Raw genomic sequence first — 17655 nt, 5'->3', positions numbered from 1 at the left:
CGGGAAATGGGCGGGCCGTCGGTGGCGTGGAGAGGGCAGCAGTGGTCGCGACAGCTACCGGCCGGTCTGAGGATCGGGCTTGAGTTTTAAACCGGGAGGGTGTGTAGCGGGACCCGTGGTCCCAAAAAAGAGAGACAAGGTGAAGCGAAGCTGTCCCCGACACCCCGAGGACCGAGGGACAGCGTAGGGCCAGGGCCGCCAGTAATTGCCGGGCGCCATTCGGTGACGCGGCCGCCATGCTATGACGCGCTAACCCGCCGTGGCCTCCACGTCGCAGGTTCCGCAAAGACCTGTGGGAGCGACCCGGGAGAAGGAGGGCCAAGATGGCGGAAGCGGAGGAGTCTCCAGGAGACCCGGGGACAGCATCGCCCAGGCCCCTGGTGAGCTTGGGATCTGCAACAAAAGGGACTGAGGGTGAGGCAGAGTGCCCCCTAAGGAAGTCGGGGGACGGGCTCGTGGCCTGAGAGCCGGAGCCCTTTCCGCCCGGCAGGCCCTTCCTGTACCCGTCGCCAGAACCAGTCCCAACACTGCACCTGTTCTTTGCGCTAACTGCTTTGCCCCTTGCCCTCTTGGTTCCTTCCACATCTTTTTGTGAAACTCCCATCTTTCCTTTCCCATCCTCCCAGGGCTCGTCCTCCTCCCCAGCATTGCGTTACATGGCGAGCTTTAGGTGATAATTCTTATCTTTTCTTCTGCTGTCCTCTCATTTTATCAAAAACCTGTGGGGCCGGGCGCGGTGGCTCACGCCTGTAATCCCAACACTTTGGGAGGCCGAGGCGGGTGGATCACGAGGTCAAGAGATCGAGATCATCCTGGTCAACATGGTGAAACCCCGTCTCTACTAAAAATACAAAAAATTAGCTGAGCATGGTGGCGTGTGCCTGTAATCCCAGCTACTCGGGAGGCTGAGGCAGGAGAATTGCCTGAACCCAGGAGGCGAAGGTTGCGGTGAGCCGAGATCGCGCCATTGCACTCCAGCCTGGGTAACAAGAGCGAAACTCCGTCTCCAAAAACAACAACAACAACAAAAAAAACTCTCTCTCTCTCTTTTTTTTTTTTTTTTAAATTGAGACAGGGTCTCACTCTGTCACCCAGGCTGGAGGGCAGTGGTGTGGTCTCTGCTCACTGCAACCTCTACCTCCCAGGCTCACGTGATCCTCCCACTTCAGCTTCCCTAGTAGCTAGGACCACAGATGTGTGCCACCATACCTGGCTAATTTTTTGTAGAGATGGGGTTTTGCCATGTTGTCCAGGCTGGTCTTGAACTCCTGGCTCAAACTATCCTCCTGCCTCGGCCTCCCAAAGTACTGGGATTACAGGCGTGAGCTACTGTGCCCTTCACCATACTCTCTTGCTTCTGTCTCTGCAAGGGACAGAATTTCAATTGCAAGTCCAAAATGTGGACAAGTGTTTCAAGAACACAGGCTTTGGAGTTAAACTTAACCTGGGATGGAATCCACCCACTTTGTGAATTTGGGCAAGTCATTTCATGGAGGGTGTTTCTTCATCTGTAAAATGGAGATAAAAATACCTGCCTCAAAAGAATTTTTAGATCAAATGACATAATTTATGTAAAGTGCCTAATACTATCAGTACCATGAACTGAGGAGTATAATGAGGTCAATATTGTGCTCCTGTCCCTCTTCCCATTGTTTTGCATTATATAGTAGTTGCTCAGTAAATGGTTCTTCCCTTTCCTCTCTTTTTTTTTTTTTGTTTTGAGACAGAGTTTTGCTCTTGTCACCCAGACTGGAGTGCAATGGCACAGTCTCAGCTCACTGCAACCTCTGCCTCTGGGGTTTAAGTGATTCTCCTGCCTCAGCCTCCTGAATAGCTGAGATTAGCGGCACCTGCCACCAGGTCTGGCTAATTTTTGTATTTTTAGTAGAGACGGGGTTTCACCATGTTGGCCAGGCTATTCTCGAACTCCTGACCTCAGGTGATCTGCCCACCTCAGCCTCCCAAAGTGTTGGGATTACAGGCTTGAGCCACCGCACCTGGACTCCTTTCCTCTGTTTTGAATTAGCAACTTAACATAGTCAACTGAGCTGGGAGATGAGGGAACTTGATTCTAGTCCTAGCTCTGCTGCTTACTAGCTCCATTTCTTCACCTCTTCATTCACTCAACAAATATTTATTGAGCATCCATTACTATGTTCCAGGCACTCCTTTAGGCACTCGGGATATGGCAATAAGAGTGAATTGTGTTAAGTTCTAACTGCTCTCATGGAGCATTTATAACCTTGAATAAAATCAAGCTGAACCCCAGTTTCCTTATTTGGAAAATGGTGATAGGAACAGATCACTGAATTAGTGAGAGTACTAAATGAGATAATATACACATAGTGCCTACTATGACATTGTCATAGGTGCTTGGCAGTTTTTAGTTTCTTTCATCTAAATGCCCCACCCCTCTTCTGTGAAGCTTTCTCCAGTTAACTTCAGTGGTTCTGAACACTCATTACTCAATATGCAATCCACTTCCATTCAACAAATGTTTAGTGAACTCCCACAACAAGTAATGCACTGTGCTAGTTGATATAGGGAATGCAGAGGGCCTGCCTCTATGGTGCTACCAGTCTAAGTTGTAGAAATAAGACAAGTATACAATGCTAAAATAAAGGTGTCTATAAGAGAAAGTTACACAAAGAATAACAGAAATTTAAAGGAAAATGCTATCATGTCCAGTTGGAAATGCTATCACCCCAGTAGCATGGGGTGACCAAGCTACACAGTGGAACTTAAATTTGAAGAGACTTCAAAGGATGGGTAGGATTTGAAATTGCAGGTGAGCATAGAAGCTATCAATAATTGAATACCTGCTATGTACCAGGTATTGTGGTAGACATCCTCTGTGTATTTTCTAAACTTTACAGCAACTATTTCAGTTAAGTGGCTTTTAACTACACTTTATGTGCAGATGAGGATATGAGATGCAGAGAGGTTTGATGATTTCCCTATGGTCTACATCCAGTTAGTCCTCAGGCCTGAAATTTGAACCTAGATCTGACTCTGAAGCCCAGACTATATCCATTTGTGCTACATAGCCTCTCATGAACAAAGGCACAGAAGTTGGAAGGTGCTGATATATTTATAGAACAACGGGTAGATCATTTTGGCTGAAGCACAGGGAATTATTAGGAGATAAGCCTTCAGGGGTAAGCCTACTGAGTTAGGGAGGCAGTATGGAACAGTGGTGGTTAGGAAGGTGTACTCTGGAGTCAGCTTGTTTAGGTTTGATTCTAAGCACTGTCACTTAACTAGTGGGATATTCGGGAAATTACCAAACCCCTCCTTGCCTCAGTTTCCCCATCTGTAAAATAGAGATATAGCAACACTTAGTTCATAGGGTTGTTAGGCAGATTAACACATTGGATAAATTAACACACTTAATAGAATATGTGGCACATAATAATGCAATAAGCGTTATTTCTTATTATTGGCTACTAACCTGGGAGGCTTATTGGGCTACAAGGGGCCGGTGGAAATTTTTGAGGAGGGAAGAATTTGAAATCATGAATTGGACAACATAATAGAGGGTAAGTTACAGTGGGGGATATCTGGAATGTAGAAGACCCGTGAAGCTGTTGCAGTACTTCTGGGAAGAAATGCTAGGGATCTGGACTACAGCAGAAGCAGGAGACAAGAGGATTTGAGACAAGGCAGAATCCATGAGGGTTTGTAGTGTGTGAGGGAGGATTTGTCTTAGATCAGTGTTTTCCAAACTTTAGTGTGCTAGCAGTCATCTGGGGAATCTTGTTAATTTGCAGGATCTGATTCAGTTGGTCTGGGATTCTGATTCAGTTGGCCCAAGATCTGCATTTTTAACAGACTCCCTGGTGATGCTGCTGCTGCTGCTCCCAATACTACATTTTGAAGAGCATGACTATAGTGTATAGTGTATATAGACACTCTGAACAAAAATAGATAATATACAAGGAGGGTTAGCTGGATGAGGGCCTTAAAAGTTGATTAATTCAGTTTTGAACATGTTTAGTTTGAGATACTGGAGGCCATTCAATAGATAAACAACAGGCAGTTGGATTTGCAACCTATGCTTCAGGGCTCAGAAGAGGTCAGGCCTAGAGATGTTGATTTAGGAGTCATCTGCACAGGGTTAAAAAGACAGAATCTTGGGTAATGCCTGTATTTAGGGGGCAGGAAGACTTGGTAGGCTGTAATAGTGGCTACAGTCTGGGATCTTTTTTTTTTCTTTTTTTTTTTTGAGATGGAGTTTCACTCTTGTCGCCCAGGCTGTAGTGCAATGGTGCCATCTCGGCTCACTGCAACCTCTGCCTCCCGGGTTCAAGCACTTTTCCTGCCTCAGCCTCCCTGAGTAGCCAGGATCACAGGCATGCACCACCATGCCCAACAAATTTTCGTATTTTTGGTAGAGACAGGGTTTCACCATTTTGGCCAGGCTGGTCTCAAACTATAGTCTGGGATCTTTGGAAGATCTTAGGCTATGAGGAAGCTGCCCCCAGGTGAAGGGGCTGGCTGGAGACTATGCTACTAGCTACCCCTTCATCCATTCCTGGGAGCCAGGCCTCTTTGACTGAGCTGATTCCTGCTTCATGTTTCCCCTTGTTGATTCCTTTTACCAGGATTTTGGTCAATAGTATAACACATTTGCTCCCAGCTATTTTTTTTAGGGTTACAGTCCCTGCTTTTATTGTATGTTTTTGGCCCTGCCTCTACCTGTTCCCCTTACTGACCCAAGCCAGGCAGAGCAATGTGCATATGTGTTTCTGTGAGCACATCTATATATTTGCACGAGTCTGCCCACTGATGGGAAAGCGGAGGGCTAGGCAGAGAGCAGAGTCTATTAGCTGAGGGCCTGGAAGTCCTGTCTTTTATATTGGGCTGGAGGGCCATAGTTCCTGACTCAGTTCATGGAACAATGTTGCTAGTTCTTGAAGAGATAAGAGGGAGAGAGTAGGGGATCACATGGCACTTCAGTGACTACAGTGACTTCTGATACCAACTACCTGGAGTTAGGCCAAACTGCACAGGTTAAAAGTACAGTCCTCTATAAGACTGCTCTTTAGATACCACCCACAATTTTGGGGGTTCCCAGGACCATCCTCACTTCAGAGCAAGTAGCTATAATTCAAGGGTTACCATGATCCCCTCAGGTTTCTTTCTTGTTTTTTTTTTTGAGATAGATTCTCGCTCTGTTGCCTAGGCTGGAGTGCAGTGGCACAACCTCAGCTCACTGCAGCCTTTGCCTCAGCCTCCTGAGTATCTGGGACTACTGGCACATACCACCATGCCTGGCTAATTTTTGTGTTTTTGGTAGAAACGGGGTTTCACCATGTTAGCCAGGCTGGTCTAGAACTGACCTCAAGTGATTTGCTCACCTTGGCTTCCCAAATTGCTGGGATTACAGGCATGAGCCACGGCACCTGGCCCACCCCTCGGGTTTCATAATTCACTAGAATGACTCAGAACTCAGAACAGCACTGAACTTAAAATTACAATTTTATTATAGCAAAGGGATACAAATCCAAACATGCAAAAGAGAGAGATGCACAGGGTGAGGTCTGAGAAGGTCCCAAACACAAAGATTCCTTGTCTTGGCCCTGTGGATTCAGGGCATGTTACCCTCCTGGTTTGTTGTTATGTGACAATATGCAGAGTATTGCCAACCAGGGAAGTTCACTCGTGTCTAGAGTTTTTATTTGGGTTTCATTATGTAGGCACGATTAATTAGATCATTGGTCACATAATTGAACTCAATCTCCAGGGTCCCACCACTCCTCAAAGTTCGGGCTTATATGTTGTGACCTAAAGCCCCAAACCTCTAGTCACATATGTGATGTTTCTGACATGGTTAGCCCCCATCCTGAGTTATCTCCAGAGCACAAACTACATAAGGGCCTACTGTGATTCACCTGTTAACATAAACTATCAGAGCCCCTGTGAATATCAGAAATACTCCCCCATTATTCAGGAAATTCTAAGTTTAGAGGCGTTCAAGAACAGGGGACAAAGACCAGCTAAATTCTTTATTATACAATGGTGACAGATCTGGAATTGACTCCATGGGAATCTTGAACTTGAGCTAACATTTATCTAGCCCCTACCGTGTTCCTGTATTAATACATTTCTTCCTCACAATAACCCTGCGATGATGGTATCATATAATATCTCAGTTTTACAGAGGAGGAAACTGAAGTACAGAGAGGCTAAGTAACTGCTCAGTGTTACATGTGTAGTACACGATGGAGCTGGATTTGTACTCAGGCTATTTGGCCTGCACTGTTAACCAGTATTCTCCAAATGCCATGTTGAGCATTATGTGCTAAGTGCTGTACAGGTGTTATTTATTTTTATAGCAGTGTTGTTTCCATGTGAGATCCCTGTTTGGTATTAACGCCTTTTTTTTTTCTACTGTACTACCCTGCTTCTCCTAGCAGTAGCAGGCAGCAGGGAAACTGAAAACAAGCAATGCTGGCACTTGAAAGGGCAGTATTGTAGTAATGAAGAGAAAATATGGCTTCAAAAAGGCTTAGTTTTGGCTGATCGGTGGCTCACGTCTGTAATCCTAGCACTTTGGGAGTCTGAGGCAGGTGGATCACTTGAGGTCAGGAGTTCAAGATCAGCCTGGCCAACATGGCAAAACCCTGTCTCTGCTAAAAATACAAAAGTTACTCAGGTGCAGTGGTGTGTGCCTGTAGTCCCAGCTACTTGGGAGGCTGAGACAGGAGACTTGCTTGAACCCAGGAAATGGAGGTTGCAGTGAGCTGAGATTGCGCCACTGCACTCCAGCCTGGGTGACAGAGAGAGACTGCATCTCAAAACAAACAAACAAACAAACAAACAAACAAACAAAAAGCGTCGTTTACACATTACATACTGCAGAGTATTCAAACAGAATGAGGACTGAATCCAGATCCTTGTATTTCTTGATTATGTTACTATCAGAGAGCACAATGTCAGTAAAGTGGTGACAAGGCCAGTGCCAGATTACAGAGGATTAAGTGGGAAAGTAAAGAGAAGTTTGATCAAGCAATAGTAGAAAGAGTGGTTTGAGCAAATGGCAGAAACAAGGGAGTGATATATATTTAAATCTTATTACAGAAGCTTTCAAATGTATAAATAAAATGAAGAGTAGTATAATGAATCTCATGTACCTATTAATATTCTGCTATTATTGTCTCACCACATTTTTTTTTGGTCTTTTTATTTGAAACTAATTTTAGACATACAGAAAAGTACAAAAATAATAGAGTTCCTGTATTCCCTTCACCCAGATTCTTCTAATGCTAACATTGTACATAAGCATAGTACACTGATCAAAACCAAGAAATTAACATTGGTACAACACTATTACCTATAGACCATATTTGAATTTTAGCAGGTTTTCCACTAACGGCCTTTTTTGTTCCAGGATCTTATGTAGGATCCCACATTGCATTTAGTTGTTATTTTTCCTTCATTTCTTCTAATCTGTAATTGTTCTTGAGTCTTGTCTTATCTTTCATAGTCTTTTCTGAGTGTTTTAAAGCAAAGCCCAGACATATTAACTTCATCTGTACATGCTTAACTATGTTTCTCTAACAGATAAGGACTTTTTCTTTGTTATTGTACATGATAAAATTAATAATTTCTTAATATCATCTAATCACTATCTGTTCACCTCCCAATTTTCTAAAAAAAAAAAGTTCTTTTTGCTGTTTGTTTAAATCGGGATCCAGGCCTGGTGTGGTGGCTCACGTCTGTAATACTAGCATGGGATGCTGAGATGGGCAGATCACTTGAGGCCAGGAGTTCAAGAACATCCTGGCCAACATGGTGAAACCCCATCTCTACTAAAAATACAAAAAAAAAAAAAAAAAAAAAGCTGTCATGGTGACATGCACCTGTAGTCCCAGCTACTCAGGAGGCTGAGGCAGGAGAATTGCTTGAACCCTGGAGGCGGAGGCTGCAGTGAGCCAAGATTGCACCACTGCACTCCAGCCTGGGCAACAGAGTGAGACTCCATCTCAGAAAAAAAAAAAAAAAAAAAAAAAAGAGGAAAATAGTGTTTTTTACCTTTTTATGAAGAAACATTTCAAAATATACAGAAGTAGAATGGTTAATTGGATCCCCATATACACCTTCAATGATTATCTACTTATGATGAATCTTCTTTCTTCTACAGCCCTACCTACTTTCTTTATTATTTTGAAGCAAATCCCAGGCATCATTACATTAGTAAATATTTGGTATGTATCTCTAAAAGGTAAGGATTCTGGCTGGGCACGGTGGCTCATACCTGTAATCCCAGCACTTTGGGAGGCTGAGGTGGGCAGATTGCTTGAGCCTAGAGGTTCGAGACCAGCCTGGGCAACATGACAAAACCCTGTCTCTACTAAAAATTTAAAAAGTAGCCTGGCATGGTGGCACATGCTTAACAGTCCCAGCTACTTGAGAGGCTGAGGTGGGAGGATTGCTTGAGCCTCGGAGATTGAGGCTGCTGTGAGCTATGATCGTGTCACTGCAATCCAGCCTGGATGAAAGAGCAAGACTTTGTCTCTTAAAAAAAAAATAAATGCATAAATAAGGATTTTAAAAATTTTGTATTATTTTAGAGTTGCCATCTTGGTATGTTGTCGAGGCTGGAATGCAGTGGCTATTCACAGGCATGATCATAGCACCCTGCAGCCTTCAACTTCTGGCCTCAAGGGACACTCTCACCTCAGTCTCCCAACTAGCTGGAACTGTAGGTGTGTACCACAGTTCCTAAATTAGAATTCTGCTTTTAAAGAGAACATAACTACAATAACATTAATGCATGTAAAAATTAATAATTTCTTAATATCAAATATCTCATTAGGTTTTAAATTTCCAATTATCTCCTAAATGTTATCTTTTTACAATTTAAAAATTGGCCCACTGCTTGTTTTTCAAAGTATGGTTTTCTGGGAAGAGAGCTACACTTATTTATTTGTGTATTATCTTTAGCTGCTTTCATGCTACAATGGCAGAGTTGAGCATTTGCAACAGAAACCACATGGCTCTCAAAGCCTGAAATATTTACTGTTTGACCCTTTACAGAAAGTTTGGTGACCCGTGCTTTAGGCAATTATCTTTTAGAATAATTAAAAATAGGAAGAAATGTCATGTTTACCTTCATTTTAACCACTTTGGGAGATCATTTGTTTGTGTACATTCAAGTTTCCTTCTGATATATTTCTTCTTCCTGAAGAACTTCCTTTAGCATTTCTTGTAGAATATGTTTTAGCTTTTGCTTGTCTGAATAACGTTTTTACTTTGCCTTTATTTTTAATAAGTATTGCTGGGATTAGAATTCTGTGTTTATAGTTTTATTCTTTTGGCACACTATCCCTCCACTTCCTTTTGGTTTGTGTAGTTTCTGGTGAGATGTCTCTTTGTTTGTTTGTTTGTTTATATTTTGTTAGAGATGTCTATTATAATCTTTTTTTTTTTTCTTCTGAGACAGAGTCTTGCTCTGTCACACTGGAATGCAGTGGTATGATCTTGGCTCACTGCAATCTCCACCTCCCGGGTTCAAGTGATTCTCCTGTTTCAGCCTCCCAAGTAGCTGGGATTACAGGTGCCTGCCACCACATCCGGCTAATTTTTTGTATTTTTAATAGAGATGGGGTTTCACCATGTTGGCCAGGCTGGTCTCGAACTCCTGAGCTAAGGTGATCCGCCTGCCTTGGCCTCCCAAAGTGCTGGGATTACAGGTGTGAGCCACCATGCCCAGCCTTCTGTTATAATTCTTACCTTTGTTCCTATGAATGCAATGCCTTTCTCTTTGGCTACTTTCAAGATTTTATCTTTGGTTTTCCATAGTTTGTGTCTAGGTTTGTGGAGTTTTTCATTTTGCCCTTTGGCATTTATCTTGATTGGGGTTCTCTTGGCTTGCATCTGTTCTTTGATGTGTCATTATTTTTGGAAATTTTTCAGCTACTCTTTTTTTTTTTTTTGACAGAGTCTTACTCTGGAGTGCAGTGGCACGATCTTCACCCACTGCTGCCTCAACCTCCTGGGCTCAGGTGATCCTCCCACCATAGCCTCCTAAGTAGCTCTGACTACAGGTGTCTGCCACCATGCCGGGCTAATTTTTTAATATTTTTTTATAGAGATGGGGTTTCACCATGTTGCCCAGGCTGGTCTGGAACTCCCAGGCTCAAGCAATCTGCCTGCCTCAGCCTCCCAAAGTGCTAGGATTACAGGTGTCAGCCACTGCGCTTGGCCTATATCGCTTCAGAGCCATTATCTTTCTATTCTTTTGGGATTCCAATTATTTACATAATAAGACTATTTAATGTTTTCCCATAGTTCCTGGATACCCTATTCTTTTTTCTTTTCTTCTTTTAATCTTCTCTTTTTGTTTTAGTTTGGGTAATTTTGACTGACCTAACTCTGAATTCTTTCTTTGGTATTGAGTTAACTGATAAGGCTGGCAAAGGCATTCTTCATCTGTTACTATGTTCATGTATTTCTAGCATTGCCATCTGATTCTTACAATTTCAATCTCTTTGCAGAAATTCATCATTCATGCATATACCTTTTCTACTAAAGCCTTTTAGCATATTAAACATAGTCATTTTAAATTTCTTTTCTGATAATTGTAACATCTTGGTCATCTCAGAGTCTGGTTTTGTTGATTGCTTTGTCTCATTGTAGTGGGTTTTTTTTCATGTGTGTATGAGGGAGATAATTTGTTATTGATAATGAATGCTGGGCATCATGTATACACTGACAGAAGTGGCACATCTTTGCTGCTGAGTTGTCAGTAGGGGTTAAGTCAATCTAGTCAGGAATTGAGCTTTGTTTGGATTTTTTGTTGTTGTTGCTATGGGTACCTTCAGTGCATCACCAGCTTCAGATTTATCTGCTGTTACCTTGTGTTTAGGGCGGGTGCTATGTTATACCAATATTTTTTTGTTTTTGTTTTTTCAGACAGGGTCTTACTCTGTTACCCAGGTTGGAGTGCAGTGGTGCGATCAAAGCTTACTGCACCCTTGACCTCCTGGGCTCAAGTGATCCTCCCACTTTATCCTCAGTAGCTGGGACTACAGGTATGTGCTACCATGCCCAGCTAATTTTTTTTTTTTTTTTGAGACAGAGTTTTGCTCTTGTTGCCCAGGCTGGAGTGCAATGGCGGGATCAAAGAGGCTCACTGCAACCTCCTCCTTCTGGGTTCAAGCAATTCTCCTGCCTCAGCTTCCCGAGTAGCTGGGACTACAGGCGCGCACCACCATGCCCAGCTAATTTTTGTATTTTTTTAGTAGAGATGGGGTTTCACCATGTTGGCCAGGATGATCTCGATCTCTTGACCTTGTGATCCTCCCACCTTGGCCTCCCAAAGTGCTGGGATTACAGGCGTGAGCTACTGCGCCCGGCTCCAGCTAATTTTTTAAAAACATTTTTTTGTAGAGATGTCGGGGGTCTCACTATGTTATTCAGACTAGTCTTGAACTCCTGGCCTCAAGCGATTCTCCTACCTCAGCCTGCCAGTGTTGGGATTATAGGAATGAGCCACCGTGCCCAGCCCCAGTGTTTTTATTAATGTTCATATTCTATAGTCAGCTTCTGTCTTTTCCCTTGCATATCATGGTGAGTCTCTTTCTAAGCTCTAACCCTTCCTCCAGCAGTAGACTGCTGTTGTTTGTTACTCCATACTTGCTAGCCTGGTGGTAGGGGCCAGGGAAAGGGGATTCTTTGTTGTCATAGTCTAGCCTCTGCCTTAGGCAGACTCATGTGTCCCTGAGTCTCCTGGGTGGCACTTTCTTAGTGATCCTGTCCCATTCCTAGCTGAAGGAAACTCTTAATGGTCTGGGCCCAGGATGGTTTCCTGTCCATCCCCTAGTAGTAGAGAGCTTTTTCTTTTCCCTTTCTCCAGCTACGGTGAGTTTTCGCCTGTGTTCTGAAGGCAACTTGTTTTTGTCTAAGTGGCTTTAAGGCTCTTTCTCTGTAGGGGCTTTTTTTGGTAAGTCCCCAGTGGAAGTCTAGAGAAAAGCCTACAAGTGAATGTGAACTCCCCTTGAGTCTGTTGCTTCCAGGGGTTCTGTACTCTCATGCTAGTCAGTACTTGGACTTTAGCAATTTATTTAAAATTTTCACTGATTCTTACCCATTTGTGTGGTGCGCAGCATTGTCTTCTCCTCATGCTTTGCTACTGTTGAGCCAGTGCTGATGTCTCCTCATGGAAGCACCTGGGTTTCCTTAGATTTCATCCAGGCTGCTTGGTTTCCCTTACAGTCTTAGGTTTCTGATGAATTCAGGGGATGTTATGATTCAGTAAAGTCTCTAGCCTCTTCTCATTGTTCTGGTTGGGGAATGGTCTTTCCAGCTTCCTATATCTTAATCAGAAGTCAAATTACAGTGTTATATAGTCACTTAAAATAGATGCTGTCTTTGTGGTTGTGTGTTTAATTCAATACATGGTAGTTTCATTGGTTTAATTTTTCTCTCAGTTTCAGGGATTGCTTTGTTCGAATTGTAATTTTGTTTCAAAATTGTATGAACTATTTATGTGATTGCAAGAGATATATATAGAACAACATATATTGAAAAAAGCCTAGTTTCTCTTCCTGCCTGCTCTATCCTATTCCATTCTTTCCTCTATAGGAAAACTTAAAAAAAATCATATGGCATATTTCTTTATTTAAGAAATATGACTGTCATTAAGAAATTGTTTTTTATAAGTTATTCTTATTTATTTATTTATTTATTTGAGACAGAGTTTCACTTTTGTTGCCCAGGCTGGAGTGCAATGGTGCGATCTCGGCTCACCACAACCTCTGCCTCCCAGGTTCAAGTGATTATCCTGCCTCAGCCTCCTGAGTAGCTGGGATTACAAGCATGCATGCACTACCATGCCTGGCTAATTTTGTATTTTAAGTAGAGATGGGGTTTCTCCATGTTGGTCAGGCTGGTGTTGAACTCCCGACCTCAGGTGATCTGTCCACCTCAGCCTCCCTAAGGAAGGATTATAGGCGTGAGCCACCATATCTGGCCTTTTACAAGTTTTTTGAACATCCTCATTCTTTCTAAAATTTTAGTATACTGTCTTGTGTTTCATTTATCTGCAACTGTTACCCACAAAAAATTGTGCCTACTGGGCCAAAAACTATATGAGAAGGCATTGCCTCTGTTTTCTTAGGAATGTGTAGATTCGAGTTTCGGTTGTAATAAAATTTGGCAGATGAGCATGAATTTAAAAGTTCACATTCTTTATTCACTTTGAAAATTTTATTTGCTCTGTGATTGCCAGGTAACCTGTAAAGAGTGTAATCAAGGTGTGTTTGCTATTTCCCTGTTCCTCCCAGTTGCCTTTGTGGTTCATGTAATGCTCTTTTTTAGCCAGCAGAGACCACTAGAGCCTGCTAGGGAGCAGAAGTGCAGCAGAAATGTGGCCGTTCTAAGAATGATTGCTAAAAGGTCACTTTTTAATAACTTTATAATTATTATCTCAGTCTTGCTAGCTTGTGCCATGTGAAGATTTTATGCTAAATGTTGATAGGCAAGAAGGTCTGTATGACATTTACTTTCATTTTTTCATTATGTTTCATCTTTAAAGAAATAAATTTGAGAATTATAGTTAACTGCATTGCTTAATGTCTGTTGAGCTAACACCTCCTTTGCTATGTAAAACCCTACAAAATACATGGTCCATACTCTCTAGGAAATGATGATATATATGAGGAATGCTGCGGTTTATTACAGGCTTACTTTTTTTCCCCTGACTCTTCTCAGTTTGCAGGCCTTTCAGATATATCCATCTCACAAGACATTCCAGTAGAAGGAGAAATCACCATTCCTATAAGATCTCGCATCCGGGAATTTGACAGCTCCACATTAAACGAATCTGTTCACAGTACCATCGTAAGTTAGACTACTTGAGAGAACTTCTGTTCAGTATCATGGAACTAAGTAACTAATAGTACTTTGCAATATTTTCATTTGGTTCACTGATTTTGAATATATTTTATATACTGAAGTTTAATATTTTATCCTAGAGAATAATTTGTTACAGCTTTTTTGGAGAGCAATTTGGTTATAATGCATATTAAGAATCTTAACTACGTGTAGTGGCTCGTGCCTGTAATCTCAGCACTTTGGGAGGCCAAGGCGGGCAGATCACCTGAGCTCAGGAGTTCGAGACCAGCCTGGCCAACATGGTGGAATTCCATCTCTACTAAAATACTAAAAATACAAAAATTGGCCAGACATAGTGGCACGTGCCTGTAATCCCAGCTACTCGGGAGACTGAGGCAGGAAGATCGCTTGAACCCGGGAGGCAAAGATTGCAGTGAGTCAAGATTGTGCCACTGCACTCCAGCCTGGGTGACAGAGCGAGACTCATTCTCAAAAAAAAAAAAGAATCTTAAAATGTCCAAATCTTTTAAAATCATTATATTATCATACTTCTCCAAATATAGTATAAGGAAAGTTTTCAAAAGTAAAACAAAAATTTTCAACATAAAAATATCAATATACAAAGATGTTTATTATAGCATTCTTTGTAATGGGGAAGCTAGAAATAAATGAACAACAGATGAGGTATTAGTTAAATAAATTATGTTACATCTTTGTAGTGGGATGCTAAACAACTATTAAAAATTATGTTTCCAAAGTGTTTAATAACATGGAGAAAACTCTAGGTGAAAAAAACTAAAGCAGAATTAGCTCAGTGGTACTTTGAGAGATTGTGTTTGTATTACTGAACCCTTCCTCCAGTTTCTTGATTTTTTTGTATCTGGCTTCTAAGATTCATTTACCAATTAAATTGGGAATGTTGGAAATTTATTTTATATATTTCAAAGAATATGATAGCTAGAGAGCAGGCTAATTGGCCCTTGGGACCTCATCTTCTGTGAACTGAATGTCACATACTATGTTTTGTAGAGCAGCTTTTTGTAGTGCAATTGTTTTAGTTTCTTTAAGCAGCCCATTGTGAGGGCTGTGTTTCTCCTTTATGGATTTTTCAACATCAAAACAGAACAGATCAAAACAGATATGGAAAAGTATTAAAAGCTGGCTTAAGTAGTTAATAGAAAAAGCATGCCCTACCTCTCTGCTTTGTTTGTGTAGTGAAGGAATTGAACTGGAATTATCTGGAAAATTCAATGAAGAGTTCCCAGGAGATTGAAATAAAAGAAATTTTAGCAAATTAAGTAAGGCTGCTGACAACCTTGGTCATCACAGTACAACAAATTGTTTCTGTTTTTCAGATGCGTGATCTAAAAGCTGTTGGGAAAAAATTCATGCATGTTTTGTACCCAAGGAAAAGTAATACTCTTTTGAGAGATTGTAAGTATATGAGGTTTTTAAGGGTTTACTTTATCTATCTCATTGTACCTTATCATAAGTACTTTATAAGGCAAAGGCTCTGTGGTAATAAAACTGACATCATTTTGCAGGATCAAAAAATATGTAAATGAATATGAATATGTAAATCAAACTACTGGCAGAAATTAAAATTTTATTTTATTTTATTTTGAGACAGTCTCACTCTGCCTCTCAGGCCAGAGAGCAGTGGTACAATCTCTGCTCACTGCAACCTCCGCCACCTGGGTTCAAGCAATTCTCATGCCTCAGCCTCCCGAGTAGCTGTGATGAAAGGCACCTGCCACCACGCCCGGCTAATTTTTTTGTATTTTTAGTAGAGTCAGGGGTTTCACCATGTTGGCCAGGCTGGTCTCGAACTCTTGACCTTAGGTCATCTACCTGCCTTGGCTTTCCAAAGTGCTAGGATTACAGGCAGAAATTAAAAATTTAGATTGGAATCTCAGAGATTGAAAAGTGCTAGGATTACAGGCAGAAATTAAAAATTTAGATTGGAATCTCAGAGATTGAAAGATTTTGCTTTTTATATTGTCCTCATCAATAAATATATACTGGCCAGGCATGGTGGCTCATACCTGTAATACCAGCGTTTTGGGAGACCGAGGCAGGAGGATTGTTTGAGCTCAGGAGTTTGAGACCAGCCTGGGCAACAGGGTGAGACCTCATTTCTACTAAAAATAAAAAAAATTAGCCAGGCCTGGTAGCGCATGCCTGTAGTCCTAGCTACTTGGGTGGCTGAGGTGGGAGGATTGCTTGAGCCAAGATCAAGGCTATAGTGACTGCGTCACTGCACCCTAGCCTGAGTGACAGAGTGAGACCTGTCTCAACAAATAAAATATATAAATTTTTAAAAATACTCTAATGGTTACTACAAAATATATTTCTGGAAGCTGCTAATACATAATATTTACATATACTACATATATTCCTGGAAGCTGCTGACACTTAAAGAATTAATGATCTCCAAGGGAAAGGCAAATGTTTAAATTTTTGGTTGTTAGTTTTTTGACATGGAGTCTCGCTCTGTTGCCCAGGCTGGAGTGCAATGGCACAATCTCAGTTTACTGCAACTTTTGCCTCCAGGGTTCAAACGATTCTTCTGCCTCAGCCTCCAGAATAGCTGGGATTACAGGTGCCTGCCACCACGCCCTGCTAATTTTTTTATTTTTAGTAGAGACAGGGTTTTGCCACATCCACCAGGCTGGTCTCAAACTCCTGACCTGAAGTGATCCACCTGCCTCGGCCTCCCAGAGTGCTGGATTACAGGCGAGAGTCACCACTCCAAGCCTAAATGTTAAATTAATATAATAATAAATATCCATAAACAATTAACAAATTAATAGTACCTTTACTGACAGTTCCATTTTCAAGCCCATCATTTAGTCTGATGACTGCTTGCTTTATTAGAGTTCTGTCAAAACAGACAGGGTCTCACTCTGTTAACCAGGCTGAAATGCAGTGGCATAATCATAGCTCATTGCAGCCTCAAACTCCTGGGCTTAAGCAGTCCTTCTGCCGCAGTCTCCCGAGTAGCTGGGACTGCAGGCATGCACCACTACGCCTTACTAGTTTTTAAATATTTTATAGAGATGGGGGTCTCCCTGGGTTGCCAGGCTTGTCTCAAACTCCTGGCCTCAAGCAATCTGCCCACCTCAGCCTCCCAAAATGCTGGATTACAGGCAAGAGCCACTGTGCCCAGCCAATGTTTAATTTTTTCAACTTTTTGTTAAAAACCAAGACAAAAGCACACACATTGGTCTAGGCCTTCACAGGGTCAGGATTAGATCATCAGTACGATTGTCTTCTACCTCTGTATGTGTCCTATTGGAAGGTCTTCTGGAGCATTAACACACATGAAACCGCCATCTTCAATGATAACAATACCTTCTTCTGGAATAGCTCCCAAAGGATTTGCCTGAGACTGTGTTATGGTTAACTTTTTTTTTTTTTTTTTTTAGAGACAGGATCTTGCTCTGTCATTCAGGCTGGAGTACAGAGGCGTGATTCTACCTTACTACGGCCTCAAACTCCTGGGCTCAAGCCATTCTCCCACCCTAGCCTCCCTTTAAAAAAAAATTTGGCCGGGCACAGTGGCTCATACTTCTAATCCCAGCACTTGTCAGGCCAAGGTGGGCGGATCACCTGAGGTCAGGAGTTCCAGACCAGCCTGGCCAACATGGTGAAACCGTCTCTATTAAAGATACAAAAATTAACTGACCCTGGTGGCAAGTGCCTGTAGTCCCAGCTACTCGGGAGGCTGAGGCGGGAGAATCACTTGAACCTGGGAGGTGGAGGTTACAGTGAGCCAACATTGCGCCATTGCACTCCAGCCTTGGTGACAAG

The 17655-nt window shown here is 42.1% G+C and overlaps 1 protein-coding gene across 1 annotated transcript in view; it reads left to right on the top strand.

The window, feature by feature from the left end:
* The first annotated feature begins 274 nt into the window (after nucleotides 1–274).
* Nucleotides 275–17655, top strand: part of YIPF6 (Yip1 domain family member 6) — a 32184-nt gene continuing 14803 nt past the window's right edge. Inside the window, exons 1-3 of the mRNA XM_021673174.2 lie at nucleotides 275–380; nucleotides 13720–13848; nucleotides 15198–15276. Coding sequence (XP_021528849.1) covers nucleotides 324–380; nucleotides 13720–13848; nucleotides 15198–15276 — 265 coding nt within the window. The 5' untranslated portion in view covers nucleotides 275–323. The remainder of the gene's footprint in view (nucleotides 381–13719; nucleotides 13849–15197; nucleotides 15277–17655) is intronic.

The sequence above is a fragment of the Aotus nancymaae genome, unplaced genomic scaffold, assembly GCF_030222135.1.
Source record: "Aotus nancymaae isolate 86718 unplaced genomic scaffold, 86718_ANA_hifiasm-v0.15.2.pri h1tg000081l, whole genome shotgun sequence".
Lineage (NCBI taxonomy): Eukaryota > Metazoa > Chordata > Mammalia > Primates > Aotidae > Aotus > Aotus nancymaae.
Note: the sequence above shows the minus strand (reverse complement) of the source record. Positions and strands in the feature narration are given on the sequence as shown.